Genomic DNA, 17,444 nt, shown 5'->3' on the forward strand with positions numbered 1-17,444 from the left:
GATACTGGGTTTTTTCCAGTTGGGAGTAGTTGCCTTGCTGCATTAAGCAGGTGGGGCAGCACACTTTTTTTATACTGATTAAGTGAGCTTGTGGGTAAGTGCAAAAGAAAGTGCTTTGGAGAGAGAGGGACCTCCGACCCTGTTATGTTTTTTATCTGTTCTCGTATATCTTCCCAAAAGGGTTTGATTAGGGGCAGTTCCACCATATGTGTATAAGAGTACCTCGGTGTCTGCAGCCACGCCAGCATTGTTCTGATATGGTTGGGTAAATATGGGCTAAGTCTGCTGGCACATGGTACCAGCGAGACATTATCTTAAAATTTGTTTCTTGGGTTCGGGCGTCTATGGAGGATGAGTGGGTCAGATAGTATAAGTGATTTAATTGTGTGACTGTAAAAACTTGCCCCAGGTCATTTTCCCACCGGCAGGTTTAAGTAGGGGAGCAGCAGCTCCTAGGAGTTGGTACGGTTCCGTCACCATACAAGGGACAGGCTCTTCATTGGTGAAGAGACGTTCATATGGGGTGGGGGTAGAAGGGTCTCTAATTGTGTGGATATGTTTTTCAAAGAAGTGGTGCAACTGTCTGTATCTCCAAAAGTTGAGTTGTGGGCCTTTGCACCCCACTGGTAGGTTTTCATAGCTCAGGAGCTTACCGTCCTTCATGAATTTGCCGCAACTAGCATTCCCATCATCCACCCATGGCTCAAAAAACGCCATCTGTTCACCTGGGGGGGGACCACTGGAACCCACCTAATGGTGCTAGCGGGGACATAGGGGGGGCCAATTTCAGCAATAGGTTTATTTTATCCCAGACTGACAGCACCTGAGCCATCAGTGGGGAGGTCATTTCGGAAAGCCCCCTATATTCCCGTGGCAACCACGGAGCATAAGCCAAATTTCTACCTGCTAGGCACTTCTCTAGGTTGACCCAGAGTTTGGAGTGCGTGTGGAAACGCCAGTTAAGAATTCTCTGAAGGACTATAGCTCGATAGTAACATTTTATATCTGGGATTCCCAATCCGCCCTCTCGTTTCAGGTGCTTTAGCATTCTTAGCACTATCCTGGGTTTGCGTGCGTTCCAAATGAAGTCAGAGAACAGACGGTCAAAGAAGGGTCTGGGTAGGGGGATCGGTAACATCTGTAAGTAAAAAAGTATGCGGGGCAAGACATTCATCTTTATAATGTTCACGCGACCTAACCACGTAAAGGCAGTCTGCGTCCATCGTGAAAGGTCCTCTTTGACTGTGGTCAGCAGTTGGGGATAGTTAGCTGTATACAAGGTGTCAAAACGATCCGTGAGTCGTATGCTTAGGTATATTAAGTATTTTAAGGATGATGTGGTCCAGGTGAAAGGGAAGGCGGCTTTAAGGTTTGTAGTTAGTTGGGAGGACAAGCAGATAGGGATAATATCTGACTGGTTAATTTTGAAGTTGGGGATTGACCCAAAGAGCTTCAGTTCCTGCATTAGGTTGGGCAGTGAGAGCAGGGGATCTGAGAGGTGGAACAAAACGTCATCAGCATATGCCGAGAGCTTGTGCTCCATATTTCCGACCTGCAGTCCCTTGATGTTCTGATTGGCTTTCACGGTGCGGAATAGTGGCTCCAACACTAGAGCGAACAATAGGGGTGAAAGGGGACACCCCTGCCTAGTGCCGTTTCTAATGGGGAAGCGAAATGAGAGTGTCCCGTTCACCTTAACCTGCGTGCAGGGCGTAGAGTATAAAGCTAAAATTGATGTCAACATTCGCGGGCCTAGGCCCAATGATGTAAGTACCACTGTCAGATAAGACCAGTCAACACGGTCGAAAGCTTTTCCGCATCTGTAGTTAAAATCAAATAAGGCTGTGGGTCTGGACGGGTACGTGCCCAGTGTATGAGTTGGACTGCTCTAAAGGAATTGTCCCTGGCCTCTCTACCTGTTATGTAGCCTGTCTGGTCGGAGTGGACAATTCCTGGGTGTTTAAGTCTGTTAGCTAAAATTTTCGCTAGGATTTTTATGTCCAAATAAAGGAGGGAGATAGGGCGACAGCTCTGGGGGACAGTGGGGTCCTTGGGATCACAATGATGTGAGCTAGAAGGGCTTCCAAAGGGATAACTTTACCCCCTGCTATAGAATTGAAGTATTTGCACATAGGCGTTGCTAGCAAGGGGAGGAAAGTCTTATAGTATTCCTTGGTGAACCTGTCCGGGCCAGGACTTTTCCCATTGGGCAAGGACTCCACCATTTCCCCAAGCTCTGTCGTAGTAATTGGGAGTTCTAAAGCTGAAGATTGATCGTCAGTAAGTGGGGGAAGGCCAACCGAGGATAGGTAGTTTTGTATCGCGTGCTGTCTAGCGTCTTTCGTGGTGGCAGGGAACTCAGAGTCTAAATTATACAGTTTAGCATAATAGTCTCGGAACCCCGAGGCGATCCTGGAGGATTGCACCACCAGCTCCCCTGAGGCTGATTGCAATTTATGTATGCATAACTGTGCCTGTTGCTTTCTAAGTGCCCGTGCCAGCATCCGTCCGCATTTGTTCCCTTGCTCGTAATATTTGTGGGACACATAGCGGAGCTGTTTCTTAGTTTGTCTATCTAGAAAGTGTAGGAACAACTCCCTCAGGTCAGTAAGGTTCTTTAACACCTCAGAACTCCCATCGGCTTTATGTTGGCGTTCAACCTTTTGAAGAGCTGTGTGTAATCTCAAAAAATCAGCCTGTCGCTCTTTTTTAAGTCTGGTCCCTTGGGAGATCAGTTCTCCTCATGCCACAGCCTTATGGGCCTCCCACACTACCCCCTCACCCACATCATCAGTCGAATTCTCCCTGAAGTAATGAGTCAGAGTGTCAGAAACCCTCTTCACCACCACCACATCATCCAATAGATTGCCGTTCAATCTCCACATCCAGGCCCTGTGTCCACTCGAAGGTAGAGTAAGGGCTACATTGACCGGGGCGTGGTCTGAAATAGAGATATTTCCAATAGATGCTTCCTGAAGGCATTCTAGTGTGGTGCGATCCACATAGATGTGGTCAATGCGAGTGTAGACATCATGGACAGCAAAGGATCAGCATCAAAGGATAGGATTTGTGTATTGCGATAGCTGTACCTTTAGACTTTGGCGTTGGGGAGGTGCTGACAAACCACTGGTTAAAAAGATGTATAGGCAACCTAGGAAGTGATTGGGGCATAAAGTGGGTCTCCTGAAGGAAGACCACCTGTGTCTTTAACCGTTTTAGTTCCCTCCATAATTGACTGCGCTTATGTGGGGAGCAGAGGTCTCTAACATTATATGTGCTTACCTGCAGTGTAGCCATGGGAAGGAGTGAAGGAGGACAAAGAGGCCAGGCCGGCGGCGCACCCAATGCGGATGACGATATGGTATGTCGCTCCTATGAAAGGAAGGGAGGGGAAAGGGAAGGGAAGGGAGATAGAAAAGACAGAAAAAAAGGACGCATGAGACAAATATGAAAAGCATCATAAATAAAACAGTATGGCCGGAGCCGTCTAAACATAAAGAACATCTATAGGCCATGTTCGGGACCCCCTCCCCTGTAGGGGAGGGGGGCACGAACCTTGGCTCAAAGATCCCAATAGGGATCAATACCCTAAAGTAAAGAAGGGTGGCCTACGGGGGGGGAAACGTGGACCAACAATGAATAAGGGCGAAAGGGTCCCTGACTCCGCTCACCACATCTAACAGTGTGTGACATAAGGGGGATCAGGTATATTACCCTTAGCTGGGGAAAATTTAGAGGAAAAGGGAATAGTTAAGACTATGGTAAGTGAGTAGAGCGCTAGCTTTGCACTTGGGGCAGCGCCCTATTCTGTTAAACAGGGTTTTGTTTAGAGAGCAAATTTATTATGGCAGGGCGAGTGAAAATAAACTTGGTTCTCAACCAGCTATGTAGAAAAGTCTCGGATGCAGAATTCAAAAGTTGTGCCTCTCCTCCAGAGAGATTATGCCACTAGTCTCCAGCGGAGGTAGGGCCAGCTGAAGTGTCAGATGGATGCCGTCTGCGATCCTGTCTGACTCTTGCATTTGGCAGATTGCCATGTCTGGAGTGGCGGCAATTTGGCCACAGGAAAATCAGGTGATCCCCTCCAGTCTGGGAAGTCCACCGGGTCAAGATCCAGAGAAGACAGGAAGTTCGGTAGGTCATCTTTGGTACGGAGAATCATGGTCCTGTCCTCTTTGGTGACTTGGAGAAAGAAAGGGGAGCCCCATCGCTACTGTAGTCCTGCATCTTGGATGGCTATTAGGAGAGTGTGAAGAGATCTGTGCTGCATTAAGGTGCGCCTTGAAATGTCTTGATAAAAGGCCAGATGTGCGCCATCAAAATCAAAGTAGGGCTTGCCTCGCATTTTCTGCATTATGCGGTCCTTGAGTGTATATCTGTGCAGCTTGCAGATAATGTCTCTTGGATTGTTAACATCTTGGGAGGGGGGCTTCAGGGCCCTGTGGGCATGATCAATTTCAATGGTAGCTGTGGCAGGCAATTCTAGTATTTCTCTAAAGATCCCTTCTAAGATAGGAATAATGTCCTTAGCCCCAGTTGATTCAGGCAGGCCTCGGATTCTAATGTTGGCTCTGCAACTGTGATTCTCCATATCATCTAATTGACAAAGTAGGGCCTCAATCTGATGGCTCTGTATAGTGCATTTGTCCTACAGCTTAGGGATGACTGGGAGAGTTTCTTCAAATCTCTGCTCCAGAGTTTCCATTCTGCCCCCTAAGTGAGTTGTGTCAGCTTTAAGCTGTGCTATGTCTTCTTTGAGGGCTCTTTCTACCCAATCGAGGTCGGGGGGATCGACTCACTTACCGACCCAGGGGACTGTATGGGTGAGCAGGCCGACCAGTTTGCACGTGCAGTGGTGTTCTGTGAGGCCTTGGAAGTTTTCTGGGCCTTCACTGCTGGCGCCATCTTTGGAGCCTCGCAGCTTCCCCCGCTGGTCCCAGGGAAGAAGGATTCCAGCTGTTTCTGTCTCGTGCGGTTGTTCAGCAGTGGCTGCGAGGATGCCCGGTTCCTCTGTGACATCCTTAGCGGCGCATGGGGTAGGATTTTCCCCCGTAGCGGTGGTTAGGTGCCGCGGTGAGACGGAGCTGTGAGGAGACATGTCTTTACCCTTCCATGGCCAGGACATGCCCCGCGATCCTTCTTTTAATGACAACGTTGTCTTTTTAATAATTGCTCTGAAGGGTATATACTTAGATTTTTTTTGCTAATATCATGGTGTGTTTTTTCTACAAATAAAATTTATTAAAATTAACCGTACTTGTCCTGTAGCATTGGCCTTCTTGGAGAATCCTTTCTTCTCTTTTTGTATAAGGTGTCATACCTGACTGCAAGGTTTTTTGAACAATGTCAGAGTCTGTCCTAAGTCTGTCCTCATTAACATACAATGCATAACCCTTTGTTATGTAAGACAATATTCAAATATAGTTACATTGGCAATGAATATCTGCCTGCACAGTACAGACAGGATTAATTACACATCTGGCCAGCCCCCTCATAAACAGAGAACTAGTAGTATTTTTCCTTGCTAGGGGGTCCAGAAAAGACCATCTAAAAAAGGTACACCACATTTTTATAAATTTTTTAAGGCATGCTATGTAAATGAGGACATGTAACAAATATAAAGCAGGTGTTATCCCAGTTTGGCTGAAAAAGTTGAAATACACAATGGGGTTAATTTACTAAAGGCAAAAAGGCTGTTCACTTTGCAAGGACATTTTTCCTTAGCTTAGTAAATGAGGTGAAACTGATTTCTATCATTAAATCATGTGCAAGCGAAAATACAGATTTGGTATTTTTATTTTCCTTGCACATGTCTGGATATTATTTGAAAAGTGATTTTTCACCATATTCACTAAGCTAAGGGCAAATTTCCATGCAAAGTAAATAGCCTATTTGCCTTTAGTAAATCAAACCCCATATATAATGCTTCATAATGTCTTTATTTTGCATTTTGCATATAAAAGCAATGTAAAACAGAAACAAAAAATGAAAGAATCCTGTTCAGGCTTTAAATTGACCTCAACAATTATTATTACACACTTAAGAGTCCCTAAAGAAATCTTGGGGCACTTTCACACTGGGGCAGGGGGGCGTCGGTGGTAAAGCGCTGCTTTACCGTAGTTTTTGCAGTGCTTTTTGGCCGCTAAGCGGGGCGCTTTTAACACCCGCTGGCGGCTGAGCAAAGGGTTAAAAGTGCCACAAAGTGCAGCTGCTGAAGCGCTTTGCAAGCACTTCAACAGCACTGGCCATTGATTTCAATGACAGGGCCATTTTAGGAGCGGCGAATTCACTGCTCCCACAACGCCCCAAAGATGCTGCTTGCAGGACTTTTTTTATCATCCTGCAAGCGCACTAGAGTTCTTTTATTACACTAGGGTGGCTTGAGAGATGCTTTTCAGGCACTTTACAGGCGATATTTTTAGCGCAAAAACGCCTGAAAAGCACCCCAGTGTGAAAGTAGCCTTATGTAGACCAGTATACAGTCAAAAACAAACAAGTTTATTATCCTATACTCAACATACATATATTAGAAGATTTTTTTTGTTCCTAGTAATCTGTTTGCTCTTCCTTACTAACTGTCATTATACTGTGACCTACAGTAAGCCAGTCACCCCAAATTTTAATAAATATGGCAATTTTACTAAACAGTCTTAGAAGTAAAGGCTTGATTCCCACATGAGGAAAGCATTTCAAAGTACAAGGCCAAATCAATATAGGTTTTGAATAATAAATGTGATGAAAAGGGATGGTAAGGTGATCATTTACTAAAATACTGCACACTCTGTGTTTCATATCAACAGGAATCACCCACTTGGTCATATTTTAGGTAGAAGACAGCCAATGTACATATGAAAAGTGGCCATAGATAGCCCCATAATAGCCTTTGATTTTGGACCATTTGGGCCTTTTCTGTACCATACGTGGACAATATTGAGTTCCTTGGCCTCAGAATCACACAAGCAGATTTTCTAACCTTGAGAAATCTGCCTGCAAGGAGTCCCAGTATTTCCCTCTTCTCTGCACCATTATAATTGTTCAGCATGTGTTGTTGAAGGTCCTGGTGACCCGTTATATCGTTGCAGGACAGGTAGCCATCCTAATTGACATCTGTCTGTGGATAGTCTTAGACAGAAGAATAACTGGGGAATAAAACATATACTTTGCCAGTCATTTAAGATAGATAGATAGATAGATAGATAGATAGATAGATAGATAGATAGATAGATAGATAGATAGATAGATAGATAGATAGATAGATAGATCATCTTAAAATTATGGTTTAAAACAGATTGGCAGATGCAGCCTGAAAAAAACAGCAATAGCAATGATCTTAAATGCCTTGCTGTTTGAAAAAAAGTAAGAATACTATATTTTGGTAATCATACCACTGTCATGCACATATTCCTAGACAAAAATAAGATGTTTAGAAGGAAGAAAACTATGCATAAAGATTACAGATAAGAGACCATTTTAAATTCCACTCCACCAAAAATATACCCAGTTTAAGGACGCAAACCTTTTTAGGGTAAAAATATCTAGCATACAGTTTTCCTGCAAGGGGTGTTGGGGTTTTGTCCTTATGACTTTTAATTTTACTCTCTACTCTTTTTAACACATGCTAACTGATAGACCCCAAGGGGGAGATTTACTAAAACTGGTGCACACAGAATTTGGTGCAGCTGTGCAAGGGACATGCAGTCAGGGGAGGCAGAGCCTCACCTGCCATGAACATGAAAAAAAAAAATGATCACGCTTTGAGAGTCATAGCTCAGCGACCTGGGATCACAGGGACCCCAAATTGTGGGTAGTCAAAGTCCTACCCCACCACTAGTCAAAATTTGGGATTCCTGGCACCTATGGTTCCGGAGATATGGGACTCCTTGATCAGCCTATCAGAAGCTACATACAGCACAGCCAGTTTAAATACAAGCTGGCACACTCTGTTTGCAGCAGACTGAGAGGATGAGTTCACAGTGCCTCTCACTTCCTTTCAGAGGCACTGAGCTCAATGGACAGCTTGGAGACTTGGACCAATGATGAAGCACCATTGGTCCAAGCTATCCAATAAAAATGCTGCAGTGGAGGCTGTCCTCTCACTGTAGTGCCATAGAAGGGAGCATGTGTCTAAAAGACACATGCTCCCTTCCAGCCCAGCCCTCTTAACTGCAAAGAAAAAACATGGGTATAAGGTTTACCCATAATCCCATGTTTTTCTCACACAGTTAAAGTGGTGTTCCCACCCAATTAAAAAAAAATAAAAGTCAGCAGCTACACATAGTGCAGCTGTTGGCTTTTAACAACAGGACACTTACCTGTCCTGGAGTCCAGCGATGTCCGCCCTGTAGCTGATGTTTCCATCAGCTGTCGGGTGCTTCCGCCGCCATTGCGGGTAAGGGTACCTGGCAGTGTAGCCTTACGGCTTCACGCCGGGCACCCTACTGTGCATGCGTGAGGCCCCGCTCCTCTCTCCTACTGGCCCGGTGACAGGGAGACGAGGAGGGAGCCCTGTGGTGATGTCATGGGCCGTGGCCCCGGACTCCCGGAAGTGGGAACAGGATACCTGTCAAAGACAGGTATCCTGTGTTGCCTTATGAGGAGTTTATGAGTAATATCCATTAGCAACTGAGAATATCTGTATATAGATGTGTATATATATATTTTTTTTGGATAAGGAATAATAGTTGTGTGTATGTGACAGGGTTTCAGTAAAGGGGTAATTTAGCTAGATGTGAATACGCGACAGGATCTGGCTGAAAAGAGCTAATGCATTTAACAGCTACTTGTAGTATGCGAGAAGGATGTGCTGGGAAGACAATCAGCTGATTACGTATATTTGATGTTCAAAGGGTCAAGGACAGATACCATCTGAAGTGTAGTTGTTATAGGGCCAAATTCATTAGGTCAATAAAGGCCTTTGTATTCCTCCATGCTAATCAACCATTTGTCCATTTCAAAGGGGTGTTTGAGAGGATGACAATATTTCTTTCATCTGTTCGGGAAAGGAGGTTTTGCCCTGGCTAAGGCCATGCATAAGTTAAGTACCCCTTTCAAGAGAAGGTGATGACTTTCACCTTAATCCCTCTTCAAACAACTTATCACCAGCTCGTTACCACAACAGGAGGAAGTTGCCCAAATTAGGAGATGTGCCTGGTGGGAATAGAGGGCTAACAGAATAAACCAATCAGAGTGGCCCTATTCAATTCAATGAGAGATGGGCCTATAAGAAGGTATTCCAAAGAGAGTAGTAGGGAGATGAAAACTGACCTGGGCCCAGGAACATTCATAATATAGGTAATTATCAGAGCATCTTCCAGCACTTAAAGGTATACCTGCTTGTCATGTTTGTTTGTTTACCATTTGTATTGTAATGATTATACTTTGTCTTCTTGTACTATAACCTAATATTTTCTCCCTTAAGACTATAGATATTGTCTGTGTATTAGGTAGACTTTTAATGCTTCTTTAATAAATGTTATTATATTTAAGCTTTCACTTCTGGCTATAAGAATCCTTATTTAACCAACCTCATATCTTATGGTTAATAATTCATAAATGTACGTTGAGAACGGCAAGAGTGGCGACCACGAAGGGACTGAAAGTATTTAATATAATACCAAAATTTTTTGTATTAGAGATTAACGTTATGAGGGGGAATTGAAGCTGAGTCAGCTTATCCAATCTATCTAGGGAAAAATATAGGTAAATATTTTTTGTGTTTTTATTAGTGGGTAACTCTAAGGAGAGAATATACACCACAGATATTTTGTGAATTTTTTTTTTTTGTTTAATATCCCAAAATTATACTTGAAAATAGTACTTTGGATGTACCCTTAGAAACCGGTAAAATTTGAGGGGGAGGAAGTACAGATTGGGAAATATTCTGTTTTGATTTTTTTTTACTATTGTTGTTTTATGGAAAGAGGACGCTGAAAGAGTGGTCCTTCGTTTTGTGAAAAAAAAAAAAAAAATAATAATTTTTTTTTTTTTTTCTCATAATTAAGAATTTTTGTATTAATTTGGTTTTTGAATTTTTTTTTTTTGAACTGGTTTAGTTTGATGCTTTAGGTCTAAGACACAAAAACGTGCAAAAACGTGCTTGTTTTCTGTTGTGTGTAGGTTGAAACAGGTTCATAGGTTTGGTTGGTAGTCAAATTGTATGTCCACTAAAAGGGATGATATTGGTTTATGGACATTGAAACTAACCTACTAAGGAATTTTTTTTTTTTTTTATTCTTGCTTTGATTTTGCGTTTTTTTTTTTTTTTTTTTTTTTGCTTTGTTTTGCATTTTTTTTTTTTTTTTATTTTGTTTGTTTGCCTTGCTAGTTGTTTTAACTGTGGGAATTTATAAGCAGTAACATTCTCATTGTTGTCAGTTAAAGTACAAAACGGTGGACGTCTTGGTACTGAATCTAATATCTGATAAAGATTATTTAATATAGTATATCATGCGCTATTATTCAATAGTTTGACAAACTCAAATTGTTGTTTCTTGGTTTTTTTTTTGTTTGTTTTTTTTTTTTTTTTTGTTTATTTGGCAGTTTCTTGTTTTTTTTTTTCTTTAAACTAAGTGGCCTTTAACAGAGATTGATGTAAACACGGCTGTGTTTACCATTCTATTGTTGCTATTGTCTATGCTGTGTAGGCTACAGGCTATTGTTAGCGTGTCTCCATTAAGCTAAAAGATTGTTTTATAGAGATCTGAAAATATATTCTATTTTCCTAACTTTACTATATTTTCTGAATTGTATTTGAGTTTCTGTTTATTGTCTGTTTCTCCCTCCTTCTATACGGTAATCTCAAAATTGACTGTATAGTACAAGGGAACAGTTAACGTAAATTTACCTTACAATTTGTGCATATTAGTTGTTAATAATGGCAGCCATGTCATGTCTAGAAAAGTTTGTAGCAACGTATACTCTAAAACATAAAAGCAATGAATTTGCCTGTGATGCTAAACTGCATTTATCCCCTTGGGTATATGTGCAGGAATTATTTGAAGAACAATTTAAAACAACCAAAAAGAGTAAAAAACTCAAAAGTTTAGCTGTAGCAGGCATGTATGCGGCTTGTATGGCTATGAATGCTAAAATACAGCAATTGGAAGATATAGTCAATAATAAAAATATTACAATTTCAGAAAGGGAAAAGGAGAATACAGCTTTACATAACCAAATACAAATCTTAACCACCCTTAATCAAATGGTTAATGCCTCACAGGAGGAAAATGTTAAAAATTGCAAATTGGCTCAAAACGAAGTGGTACAATATAAAAACATGCTAACTAAAGTTGAGACTGAACTGGACCACATAACGATTGCATACAAAGTAGTCCAAAATCAGTTACATGAAGCTAAGCAAGGAAAAAGTATAGATCACACACATTGCACGCAAACAGAGTCACATTTGCTACAAACAATTTCAATGCTTAAAGGACAGGCGGCTGTGGCTAGCAGATGTGAACATACTAATGCTACAGCACCTACTTGTGCCTATGAAATTGGGGACACAGAGGAATATGAAGAGTACTGGGGAGAGGAAGATATGGGTCCTAATTCTACTTTTCCTGTGGCAATGGGAGAAATCGCAGAGCCACAGGAAAATCAAGAAGCCACCATGGGCACAGACCCACCAGACAATGGGGACCAGCTATCCACAAGTGAGGAGCAAGACAAGTTCCCCATCATGGGTAGGACCCAGATCTTCTCCTCTCCTGAAGGAAATCAAACACTTTTGGGGTTTGATAGTGAAGGGAATGAGGTAAGCTCTAAAGTATATCCAATTCAACCTGTAAAAACCCTCATGAGTGTGGCTGATTTCATCGGCAAAATTAAAACGAATGAACACATTACTTCACATGCGAACAATGTACAACAGAGGTGTGCGCTTTTAGGTGTGAAAAGTCCTAGGGACCAGGTTAAGGTGTTACAATTAACCCTTGACGCCCACACCTGGAATGCACTCCCAGATCAAATTAAGGAGGGCAAAGGTAGCTACCAAGCAACCGTAGCAGAATTGCAAAAAGTCATAAACCCCGCATCTATAGGTTTGATGGTGGCCTATCAAATTACACAAAGTAATGAGGAAAACCCTTTAGTGTATGCCAATAGATTGTGGGCAGCATATAACACTAACAATGGTAATACCACTAGAGAGGACATGGAATATAAGAACTTATTGATTCATAATGCCCATCCAGCTATTCGCATAAAATGTGAGCATTTGATAGATCCAAGAAAACACAGCTATGAGGAGGTCATTGGATTAATACATAGATCATTCCATGCCATTCAAGCATATAAACAGCACAGGCTTAAGGAAAGAGAAGAGAAACAGCTGTTTAGGAAGGTGGCTGCATTACAATGCAGGACTACCACCATAGAAGGCCCCCACGCCCCTGGAGAATCAAATCCTCCATACAACCCTAACTGGGACAAAAGTTTACAAGGGAGGGGTAGGGGATATAGGGGGAAGTCAGGTTACAGAGGCAGAGGCAGAGGAAGAGGAAACTCTTATAGCCACCCATCAGAGGGCAAGCATGTCAGTGAGACACAAACAGCTCCTACTTATGCAGAGTTACGACAACAATTACAGGCCTTTCAAGGAGGCCCTGGAAAGGAAGTACAGGTAGCTTCTCAGACAGAGGCTGACCGTCGTCAATGGTGACAACCACAAGGCCCCAAAATTTTAGCACCTATTTCTCTGGATAGGTGTGGGCGCCCTGTAGTGTCAGCATTGATTAGGGGCCGTCAATGTACTATGCTTCTAGATACGGGTGCGGCCATTTCAATTATTCATGACAAAGATCCCTTAAACTCAACACTATCTTCAGGAAAGCCGTTGAATCTCCAGAGCTTTGCTGGACATAATGTTGAGTCTGCCTTGTCCAAGCCACTGACAATCCAAATTGGTGAGTTATCCCTAAAACAGCCAGTAGCATTAATGTGTTTGCCAAATGAAACCAGCCTCCTGGGTTCAGACTTCTTAATTCCCAATGGATGTATGTTAGATCTGACCAACCTTTTACTATTGCAAGGGGCTCCGACTGATCAGGGTAGCACCATAGTGATACCTGATTCTCACACAATTGCAGCCATCAAACTCAATGATTCAAAATATAACATACTGGAGATCATTAAAGATCACCCAGAACATCAGCTTCTACAGCCGGTGATAGAAAGACAGCAGGGATCCTTTGCAACACATAAACATGACTGTGGAAAGGTAAATACAGTGATACACATCAGTGGGCCAGACCCACCTCCGCAAAAACAATACCCCTTTCCACAGGAAGCTATCAGCTACATACAGGAAACCATAGATTCACTGCTTGACCAAAAGGTCATCAGGCCATGTGTATCCACAACAAATGCGCCAATATGGCCAATTCGCAAAAGTACTGACAATTCGTGGAGATTAACAATTGATTACCGCAAATTGAACAGTGTTACAAACAATTGCGCCCCCACAGTTGCATCTGTCCCGGATGTCTTGAGCATGTTGAATCCCAAACACAAATATTTCACCGTATTGGATATATCGAACGGTTTTTGGTCATTACCTTTGTCAGAAGAATGTCAATACAAATTTGCATTTACGTTTCTGGGAAAACAGTATACGTTCAATTCTGTCCCGCAAGGATTCCATAACTCTCCTACGTTATTTCATGCAACCACGAGAGATATTTTAATTGATTTTTCTTCTCCAAAGAATCTTTTCCAGTATGTTGATGATCTGTTGCTAGCCACATGCAACAAAGAAGAGCATTTGCGGTTATTGGAGGAACTTCTGCAGATCCTAGGAAAGGCGGGACTGAAGTGTAATCCCATCAAGGCACAATTGTTGAAGGAATCTGTGTCTTTTCTTGGGATTACAGTGACAGCAAACGGGCGTAAGATAGCAACCGAAAAGGTAAAAGCCATTCTACAATTACCTCTGCCAGTAAGCATCCCTACTCTGAGATCTTTTCTAGGATTGGTAAATTATTCACGGGCTTTCGTCCCTGATTTTGCCCAAAAGTCTGCACCTCTGTATGATTTGTTAAAAAAGGATACCCAATGGCACTGGACTGAGCAACACACCAATGCAGTGCAGGAGCTTAAAGAAGCTTTAGCGCAAGCGCCAGCGTTAGCCAACCCAGAGTACCAACTGCCCTTTCACATTGAGACTGCCATATCAGAGACAGCCATGTCAGCTGTTCTGTCACAGGAAATCCATGGGCAACAGAGACCCATTTCATATGCATCTAAACTTTTGTCTCCTGTGGAAATGAAGTACTCTCTATGTGAAAAACACCTCCTAGTTACGTTTTGGGCAGTGAAATACTTCACGTACATCATAGGGCTTAACCCAGTCATCCTGCACACAACGCACACTCCCACTAAATTTTTACTTACAGACCGAGTGAAGGATGGCAATGTATCCAATGCCAGATTAGCCCACTGGGCACTGTTGCTTCAAGACCGAGACATTAAAGTCCAACACACAAATAATCCGTCCACTAGGGCCCATGGCCTCCTTTACCAGGGAGTACCACATGAATATGAGATCACCCCCCAATCATCCGCGCAACAATTCTTTAAACCTTTGTCAGCAAAGGAAACAGTCCCTGAAAACGCAGTCCAAATTTTCACAGATGGATCATGTTTTTACGTGGAGGGGTCCCCACATGCAGGATTTGGAATATACTGTATCAATCCACAAGCAAAAACCCAAACATCAATCTTTCGGTCATGTCAAGTCAAATCAGCACAATTTGCTGAGATGGCTGCAATCGCTCATGCCCTAGAACTGATGAAAGGAGACCAAGAAATTGTTTTATACTCAGATTCTGCGTGGGTCTGTAATGCTCTTACAGAATTTCTGCCCTTCTGGCACACCCACCAGTACATGTCCTCAGATGGGTCTCCACTTAAACATGCATCCCTGTTGAAATATATTGTATCATTGGTGCAAAAGTTGCCAGTCAAACCATGGGTGTGCAAAGTAAAAGGTCATTCAGGTACTGCCCCATACTGGGAACAAAATGAGGTGGCGGATTGCTTGGCCAAACAAGGAGCACAGGGAGGGGAGATCTGGGAAATTCCTTCGAATTTGCCGGACCCAGTCTTGTGCCCCATTGTTTGTGCCCTCACAAAATCCTGCATAGAAGTTCCGGATATTTCGGACATACAAAGGCAGGATGATAACATTAAGGAAATCATGCAAAAACTGCAAAATAAGACTGGGGAACTCTCTGAGGGGAATACTTTGGCAAAGTACATAAAACACCTCAAATTATCAGAAGATAAAAAGGTATTGTTGCATCAGGGAGATGAAGTAACGTGGGTGGTTCCTGAAAAATACCAGAATGAAATGATTTACATAGTGCATGACCTGCCTACTGGGGGTCATCAAGGGTCAGAGAAAACAGGTGAGCGGCTCAAGAACATAGGTTGGTGGCCTTCCATGATGACAGATGTGAAGCAGTATTGTGACAATTGTATTGTCTGTGCACAGGTTAACCCCGCACCAAGGAAGATCAATGCCCCTTTACGAATCCGACTGAAAGAAGGGCCATGGAATGCCTTACAAATGGATTACATGGGACCCTTGCCAGTCACTTCTAGAAACAACCGATACATTTTGGTAGTCACAGATTTATTTTCGAAATGGGTAGAGATTTTCCCAACCAAAAGTAACACTGCACAAAATAAGGCTAAGATTTTGGTGGAACAGGTGTTCAGTAGATGGGGGCTCCCAGCATCAATAGAGTCAGATCAGGGGACCCATTTTACGGGAAAGATGGTAAAAACCTGCCTAGAGATGTTAGGGGTGGAGCAAAAGTTTCACATTCCATATCACCCAGAATCTTCAGGTCAGGTTGAAAGAGCCAATCGGCAGATTAAGACAATGCTAAAAAAATTTGTCCACATCAATGGTAAGAACTGGGATAATCTGTTGCCATTACTGGCCATGGCCATCCGAGCAACTCCCTCATATGCTACCCGGTTGACACCCTTTGAAGTGCTGACAGGTAGACAGATGAGACTCCCTGAACATCTCTGGCTAGAGATGCATACCCCTACAATAGACAGACTGTCAATGGACCAATACCTCCTTAAACTCCAAAAAGCGTTAAAAGAGATCCATGTATTTGCAGCAGCACAAATGGGGAAAAGTCAAAAGAAAGCCAAGGCGTATTTTGACAAAGGGGTTCGAGAATGCACTTGGGCCATAGGAGACCGAGTTATGTTCTTGGAGCTACGTCCCCTGGATAACAGTTTATGTCAAAAATGGAGAGGCCCATTTTCCATTATTGATAAGTTAAGTCCTTCTGTATATAAAATCAGAATAGAAGCGGGCAAAAAGACACAAGATAAATGGGTTCATGCGAACCAACTGAAACAGTTCCACGGAGCCAAAGAAATCAACTAAAATGTGCTGCTTTCTTCCCTTTTAGAGCCATGAAGTCGATGTGGATTGTTATCCTGCTCCATCTGTTCGGACATACCAAGGGAGAGGAGACTGGACCACTCATCAGCGTGATCGTGGAGAAGAATCCGGTCTACTGCATAGAGGGGGAATCCGTCTTATTGCCTGTGGCCATTGTAGGAACTGTGGGGAAGCAAGTTTATTGGTGGAGTCCCATTGATAATCATTTAGTCTGGGTTAATGGCGTTGCTGGGAATATCACTGACTACCGGGATAGAGTCATGAGCTTTCAAAATGGATCCTTGTTGATTCAAGAGACACGGTTGAGTGTTGCCGGAGAGTGGAAATATTCTTTTGTTATCTCCATCCCCTTGGCCAGCAACACACATGCATCCACTCTTCAGTACGTCCCAGGAAAAGTTACTTTGCATGTGTCCCCAAAGGGTAACACCACCCCTGCTTTTACAAATTTGCCCAAAACTACAGCTGCAATCCCGTATTACAAACCAACATCATTGGAATGCCCATCACTGCAAGAGGGACCACCTAGTGGCCTAACGGCAACATCAATCCCGGGAATATTGTTCAATAATGTGAAGTTCATTCATGTACCTGTGGTACTTAATTTGTCCCAGTGGAACATGGCTGAATTCGGCTCATGTGCCCAGACAAATGTGTCTTTGTTTTATTCTTCCTTGCTGGTAGATTTGATTGCCTCCCATGCAAGCCGAACTCATGATCCATTTGCAGAACCAAACCTCACTCCCCACAGGGGCATTTTCAGATCCAGAAAGTTAAAGGGCTTGGACAACATACTTGTGTCCATCCCAGGACTTTTTTGATCTGGCATGTCAATTTGGAACCGAGCCGATTTGTCAGCGATTCGCAGGCATATCTGAAATTTTGAACAGAAAGAGGGTCGGCAAGTGCTGAAACCGATTCTGCAGGGTGTTGAGGGGCTTGCAGAGGAGGAAAGGTTTACGGTCTATAACATGAAAGACATTGCCCAGTTGTTTGAAAAAACACAACAGAA

The 17,444-nt window shown here is 43.0% G+C and overlaps 1 protein-coding gene across 1 annotated transcript; it reads left to right on the plus strand.

Annotated features, from left to right (window-relative positions):
- Positions 1–12,757: 12,757 nt before the first annotated feature.
- On the plus strand, positions 12,758–16,414 carry LOC141141266 (protein NYNRIN-like). Its single transcript, XM_073628945.1, has one exon. It carries the CDS (start codon positions 12,758–12,760, stop codon positions 16,412–16,414), a length of 3,657 nt encoding a protein of 1,218 aa, XP_073485046.1.
- The last annotated feature ends 1,030 nt before the right edge of the window (positions 16,415–17,444 follow it).

Source organism: Aquarana catesbeiana, linkage group LG04 (genome assembly GCF_042186555.1).
Source record: "Aquarana catesbeiana isolate 2022-GZ linkage group LG04, ASM4218655v1, whole genome shotgun sequence".
NCBI lineage: Eukaryota > Metazoa > Chordata > Amphibia > Anura > Ranidae > Aquarana > Aquarana catesbeiana.